Source organism: Jaculus jaculus, chromosome 5, assembly GCF_020740685.1.
Source record: "Jaculus jaculus isolate mJacJac1 chromosome 5, mJacJac1.mat.Y.cur, whole genome shotgun sequence".
NCBI classification, from domain to species: domain Eukaryota; kingdom Metazoa; phylum Chordata; class Mammalia; order Rodentia; family Dipodidae; genus Jaculus; species Jaculus jaculus.
Window position 1 is genome coordinate 104,218,237 of NC_059106.1, and position 7,469 is coordinate 104,225,705.

Genomic DNA, 7,469 nt, shown 5'->3' on the forward strand with positions numbered 1-7,469 from the left:
ATTAACTCGTTTACTTGCGACCTTTCTAATTTCTTTTTCTTAATTTTTATTAACACTTTCCATGATTATAAAAAATATCCCATGGTAATACCCTTCCTCTCCCATTTTCCCCACTGAAATTCCATTCTCCTTCATATCCCCTCCCCTTCTCAATCAGTCTTTCTTTTATTTTGATGTCATGATCTTTTCCTCCTCTTATGATGGTCTTGTGTAGGTAGTATCAAGCAGTATGAGGTCATGGATATCCAGACCATTTTATGTCTGGATGGAACATGTTATAAGGAGTTCTACCCTTCCTTTGGCTCTTATATTCTTTTCGCCACTTCTTCTGCATTAGACCATGAGCCTTGGAAGGTGTAATCAAGATGTTACGCAGTACTTCAGTCACTTCTTTCCATCACTATGATACTTTCTGTGTTGTCCAATGGTCACTGCCATCTGAATAGAGAAGATTCTCTACCAAAAGTGAGAGTAGCATTAATATAAGGGTATAAACATTAAGAGAAGTGCTTATTGGGAAGTTTGATAAACACAGTATACATATTTATCCAGACATCAGCAGATGTTACACTCCTAGGGCTCATGACTTCTCCTGTTTTAAGTTTTCAGTATCAGGGATGTATTCCTTCCCATGGAGTGGGCCTCTAGTCCAACTGGAGGGCAGTTTGTTTCCACCATGACAGATGATCCACTATTGCACCTGTTGGCTCATTTGGCCTGGCTGTACAATTATAAGGCTTGCAGTGTCCACTGTTGAGTATCTTCACTGGTGATTTCTCTTTCTCTCATTGAATTGCATGTAGAATGGCTTCTTCCAGCTTTCTGTCACCTGGTCTACACGGAGGAGGTTATTAGCTCAGTTCCAGCAGGAATTCTCAGTGGCCTTGCAGCGCAAGTATGTGGTCTTCAGCAATTGGGTCTTAACTTCTATACTTGGTGGGAAACCAAGGGCCTCGGCAATGGCCTATAATGTTTTGGGGGTATCTGGGACCTCCCTGGCCAACAAGTCACTGGAGGTATTCCACTCCTGGCACTGAAAATTTTCTAACATTGATCTATGGCTCCTGAGTTTTCCATTGTCCAAAACTGGAGGATTCCATATGATTTATTTGTATCCTCTTAGATTTTGATTAGTCCTCCCTCCACCTTTCCTTTACTCAATCTCTTACCCTGACCTCACTTTGGGCCTTTTAACCCCCGTTTTCTATTCTTTTACTTAAATATATACAATACCAACCTATTAAGTACCCTCCCCCCATCCTTTCTCTTCCCTTTATGCCTCCTTTTTAACTTACTGGCCTCTGCTACTGAGTTTTTTCCTGAGTTGAGAAGCAGGATCCTTCAATTTGTTACCTTCAAGAAACCACCTTTCTACAAAGGATGGACACCATCTGAGGGTGATAGTTTGGAAAACGGTGTTCCAAGCAAATGGACCTAGAAACAAGCAGGAGTTGCTATCCTAATATCTGAGAAGATAGACATTAGTCCAACATTAGTTAAGAAAGATAAGGAAGGCCACTTTATATTGATTAAAGGCACCCTTCAATAGGAGGACATTACAATAATAAACATATATCCATCTAATTTCTTAATATAGGCACTTAAAAGTATAAATTTACCTCTTAGAACTGCCTTCATTGTGTCCCAGAGATTTTGGTATGTTGTGTTCTCATTATCATTTGACTCTATGAATTTTTTGATTTCCTTCTTGATTTCTTCATTGACCCATTCATCATTTAGTAGTGTATTGTTTAGTTTCCATGATTTTGTGTATGCTCTATAGCTTTTCTTGCTATTGATTTGTAGTTTGATTACATTATGGTCAGATAGAATGCAAGGAATTATTTCAATTTGCCTGTATTTGTTAAGATAGGCTTTGTGTCCTAATATATGGTCTATTTTAGAGAATGTTTCATGTGATGCTGAAAAGAATGTGTATTCTGCAACATTTGGATGAAATGTACTGTATATATCTGTTAGGTCCATTCCTTCTATGACCTCATTTAGTCCAGATGCCTCTTTGTTTATTTTTTCCTGGGCTGACCTGTCAATTGATAAGAGTGGGGTGTTATAGTCCGCCACTACCACTGTGTTTGGTGTTATCTGTGACCTTAGTTCTAATAGTGTTTGTTTGATGAATTTGGGAGCCCCATGTTAGGTGCATATATGTTTAGTTTTGTAATGTCCTCCTGTTGGAGTGTGCCCTTAATCAATATAAAGTGACCTTCTTTATTTTTCCTAATTTATGTTGGACTTAAGTCTACCTTGTCAGATATTAGGATAGCAACCCCTGCTTGTTTTCTAGGGATATTTGCTTTAAACCCCATTTTCCAAACTTTCACCCTAAGATAATGTCCATCCTTTGTAGAAAGGTGAGTTTCTTGGAGACAATAAATTGAAGGATTCTGCTTTTTAACCCAGTCTGCCAACCTATATCTTTCAGTTGGGGCTTTGAGGCCATTGATATATTATTTTAAAAAATATTTTCATACTTTTATTGGTGCTGAGGAACAGTACACAACCATTTAAATTGTACACAGTCTTAACACATGTACCAAAAATCTAAAGACTATATATTATTTCTTTAGAAGTTATTCCTGTGACACCCAGCTTCAATCTTAGAGGCATTTTTCCTTATTAGGCTCTTGTGTACAAACATCTTCAAATGCTCACAATCTCTACTCAACTCCCACTGGTTCACAATTTTAGTATCATATACACTGCAAATGCAAATTTTTCATCTTTCACAGTACGTTATCAAAATTATTAGGAACACTGGACTACCACATCTAGAGATGTCACAGAGGCACATAGTGCTGACAATAGGGCTTTTGGTTTTTTTTTCTTAGGAAACGGCTCTACTAAAAACAGACTAGGAGTAATTGAAAATATTCAAGACATATTAAAGGCACAAATGTGACTCCAAATTGCCATTTAGTATTCTTTGTATTGTAGGATATGAAACTAACCCCCCACCTATGGAATGTTAAGCTGACACCCAAGACAGTCAAAGCTTCCCATAATTCAATATCCCACTATTTTCTGGTTGTACCAAAAAATAAAGAACCAGCAAATGATTTCACCTGATTTTTTTTAAATCATTTACACTTAAAAAATGGGATGAGGTGGGATTCCTTCTGTTTAAAAAATGTTTGTAGAGCTACTAAAAGACTTGCATTTACAAAATAGTTGATAAAAAATATTCCTCTGGATTGTACAAGAAGGAGGCAGGGATGCTGATGGACACGGTGGATGACTACTCAACCTTGGCATCTTCCTCTCCAGCTTCCTCAGAGGCTGGACTCTCCTCGCTCTTCACCACTCCATTCTCGGCAGGTAGGTCTTCTTTAGTCTCTGGCTTAGTTACTTCAGCCTGCTTGCCCTTTGCTCCCCTCTTCCCTTTTGCTTGCACTTTTTTGTCTGAAGGTTTATCCTTTCCCACTGCTTTTTTTGGCTTCGCTTCCATTTTCACAGGAGTCGGATTTGCAGACAGCCTGACTGACCTGTGCTTGGGCTCGTCCTTCACCTTGCCATTGGCTGAGCTCACCTTCTTCTTGGGCATCTTTGTGGTGCGTGCGGATGCTGTGGGCAGAGGCACATGAGAACCTTCCTGAAGGTACGCTAACTACCCTCTGCCACCACTCCACCTTCCACCGCCCAAACTGCTAGGACCCTAAGAGATATTATTGAAAGGTGTAGTTCTGGTTATACATTTGCTCTCTTGTGTTAACTAGTATTTGAGTATTATTTGTGGTTTCCAGGTTCCTTATATGTGTGCTTTTCCTTCTCTTCGGCATGGAAGATTCTTTCAAGTATTTTCTGTAGAGCTGGTTTTGTCTTCAAATATTCTGTTAGCCTGCTTTTGTTGTGGAATGTCCTTATTTCTCTATCTATTTGAATAGATAGTTTCACAGGATAAAGGAACCTTGGTTGGAAGTTGTTGTCTTGCAGAATTTGGAATACATCACTCCAACCCCTTCTGGATTTTAAAGTTTGTGTTGAGTAAACTGCTATAATCCTGATGGACTTGCCTTTGTAAGTAACATGATTTTTCTCTCTAACTGCTTTCAATATTTTTTCTTTGGTTTGTGTGTTTGGTAGTTTGATTATAATATGGTTCTTTCCAGGTTTTGTTTGGATGGTGTTCTAAAGGCTTCCTGTATCTGCATTGGCATCCCCTTCCCAATTTGGGGGAAGTTTTTTTCTATGATTTTGTTGAATATGCCTACTATGCCCTTGGAGTGAAATTCTTCTCCTTCTACTATTCCCTGAATTCTTCTGTTTGATCTTTTCATAGTGTCCCAAATATCTTGAAATTCCCATTCGTACTTTTCTATTAGTTTGTCTTTCTCTTTGTTGTACTGTATTAGATCTGCCACCTGGTCTTCTAGCTTAGATATCCTGTCCTCTCCTTCATCCATTCTACTGGTGAGATTTTCTACAGAGTTTTTTAATTTCATTAAGTGTGTTCTTCATTGCTAGTAATTCAGACTGGTTTTTCTTTATTATTTCTATTTTCTTATTTATGTCTTGTATTGACTTCTTTGTTTCATTAAATTGGTGTGCTGTGTCTTTTCTGATTCCTTTGATTTCCTCTTTGATTCCTTTGATTTGTTCTTTGACTTCTTTGAACATATTTACAATCATTCTTTTGAAGTCTTTCTCAGACATTTCCTCTAACTTGTTCTTACTGGAGGTCATTTCTGATGCATTAATACGTTTTAGTGGATTTATATTTTATTGAGTTTTGGTGTTTCTTGTGTTATAATGTATATATTTTTGCATCTTGGATTAAGTTAATGCTTGGATTTTCTAGCTAGCTGGGTATTCTTAGCTCGAACTCATGGCGATCCTCTGCCTCCCGAGTGCTGGGATTAAAGCCACCATGCCTGGCTCCTAATCTTTATTATTTCTTTCCATCTACTGATTTTTGGTTTGCCTTGTTGTACTTTTTCCAAGGCTTTAAGGTGAGGCATTAGGTTGTTTACTTGCAACCTTTCTAATTTCTTTTTCTTTTTTTTTTTTTAGGTTTATCAATTTTTTTTCTTTCTATTTTCTCTTTGAAAAGACAATGAGTGGGCTGCATAATAGAAACCAGATTTGGTACAGAACTGTTTGCCCAATTCCACATAGAAGGCTAAACCACACCATTGAATACTTTCCATTCTAAATAAGAGAATACATTTGATAATGGGAAACAATGAGAAAAATTACTCCCCTTAGGGATGGTTAGTACATAAGAGTCTTTGGGTCTAAAGTTCATATGGAAGGCTTAGAAGTCAACAGGGTCACAAAGAGATAATAATGGCTTTATTTTCAACTTTCCTGTTAGACTCTCACCCATAAGTTCTTGAATAAACTGAGATATATAAAGGTGACTGAAAATAAAAGAAAGACCTTTAAATCTCAACCTTGGAAGAAAAATGACACTCATCATCATTTGGCAAATGTACTGATTGACTGAGTGATTCAAATCTTAAAAGTAGGCTACAATTTTAAGAGGTAGGAAACAAGTACCAACATTTTTTACCATTTAATCATCTTTGGTATTTTTGGCTTAGTTTTCTACATTTATTATTGTCCCATTAAAGCTTTTAGTTCTATATTACTCATTACATAAATAGACATGGAACTTCTAATTTCTTAATATAAGCACTTAAAGCTATAAATTTACCTCTTAAGGACTGCTGTCATTGACTCCCAAATGTTTTGGTATGTTGTGTTCTCATTATTATTTGACTCTATGAATTTTTTGATTTCCTTCTTGATTTCTTCATTGACCCATTCATCATTTAGTAGTGTATTGTTTAGTTTCCATGATTTTGTGTATGCTCTATAGCTTTTTTTGCTGTTAATTTGTATTTGATTCCATTGTGGTCAGATAGAATGCAAGGAATTATTTCAATTTTCCTAAATTTGTTAAGATTTGCTTTGTGTCCTAATATATGGTCTATTTTAGAGAATGTTCCATGTGATGCTGAAAAGAATGTATATTCTGCAGCATTTGGATGAAATGTACTGTATATATCTGTTAGGTCCATTCCTTCTATGACCTCATTTAGTCCAGATGCCTCTCTGTTTATTTTTTCCCAGGATGACCTGTCAATTGGTGAGAGTGGGGTGTTAAAGTCACCCACCACCATTGTGTTTGGTGTTATCTGTGACCTTAGTTCTAATAGTGTTTGTTTGATGAATTTGGGAGCCTCCATGTTAGGTGCATATATGTTTAGGATTGTAATGTCCTCCTGTTGCAGTGTGCCCTTAATCATTATAAAGTGATCTTTCTTATATTTTCTAATTAATGTTGGGCTGAAGTCTAACTAGTCAGATATTAGGATAGCAACCCCTGCTTGTTTTCTAGGCCCATTTGCTTGAAACAGTGTTTTCCAAACCTTTCACCCTAAGATAGTGTCCATCCTTTGTAGGAAGGTGAGTTTCTTTGAGGCAACAAATTGAAGGATCCTGCTTTTTAATCCAGTCTTCAAACCTATTTCTTTTGGTTGGGGCATTGTGGCCGTTGATATTAAGAGATATTATTAAAAGGTGTGTATTTGTTTTTGCCATATTTTTTGTAGTTCTACCAGTTTTACCTTTGCTCTCTTGTGTTAACTAGTATTTGAGTATTGTTTGTGTTTTCCAGGTTCCTTGTATGTACGATTTTCTTTCTCTTCAGCATGGAGGATTCTTTCAAGTATTTTCTGTAGAGCTGGTTTTGTCTTCAAATTTTCCCTTATCCTGCTTTTGTTGTTTTCTCTGTCTATCTGAATGGATAGCTTTGCAGGATAATTTAACTTTGGTTGACAGTTGTTATCTTTCAGAACTTGGAATACATCACTCCAAGCCCCTCTGGCTTTTAAAGTTTGTGTTGAGTAATTTGCTGTGATCCTGATGGGCTTGCCTTTGTAGGTAAGTTGATTTTTCTCCCTAACTGCTTTCAATATTTTTTCTTTGGTTTGTATGTTTGATAGTTTAATTATAATATGGCAAGGAGAGGTTCTTCCCCGGTCTTTTCTAGTTGGTGTTCTAAAGGATTCCTGTATGTGCATTGGTACCTCTTTCCCAGTTTGGGGGATCTTTTCTTCTATGATTTTGTTGAAAACACCTACTATGCCTTTGGAGTGAAATTCTTCTCCTTCTACTATTCCCTGAATTTTTCTGTTTGATCCTTTCATAATGTCTAGAATATCTTGAAATTCCCATTAATACTTTCCTATTATTTGTCTTTCTTTTTGTTGGACTATTAGGACTATTATATCTGCCACCTGGTCTTCAGGTTTAGATATTCTGTCCTCTCCTTCATCTACTGGTGAGGTTTTCTACAGAATTTTTTATTTCATTAAGTGTGTTCTTCATTGCTAGTAATTCTGACTGCATTGTATAAATGTACCACATTTTTAATATCCACTGATCAGTCGAGGGATATCTAGGGTGGTTCCATATCCTACCTATGATGAATACAGCAGCAATAA

General features: G+C 36.8%; 1 protein-coding gene across 1 annotated transcript; it reads right to left on the bottom strand.

The window, feature by feature from the left end:
* Window positions 1–3,256: 3,256 nt before the first annotated feature.
* LOC101615420 (non-histone chromosomal protein HMG-14-like) lies at window positions 3,257–3,562 on the bottom strand. The gene has a single exon (XM_045148713.1). It carries the CDS (start codon window positions 3,560–3,562, stop codon window positions 3,257–3,259), a length of 306 nt encoding a protein of 101 aa, XP_045004648.1.
* Window positions 3,563–7,469: the final 3,907 nt, after the last annotated feature.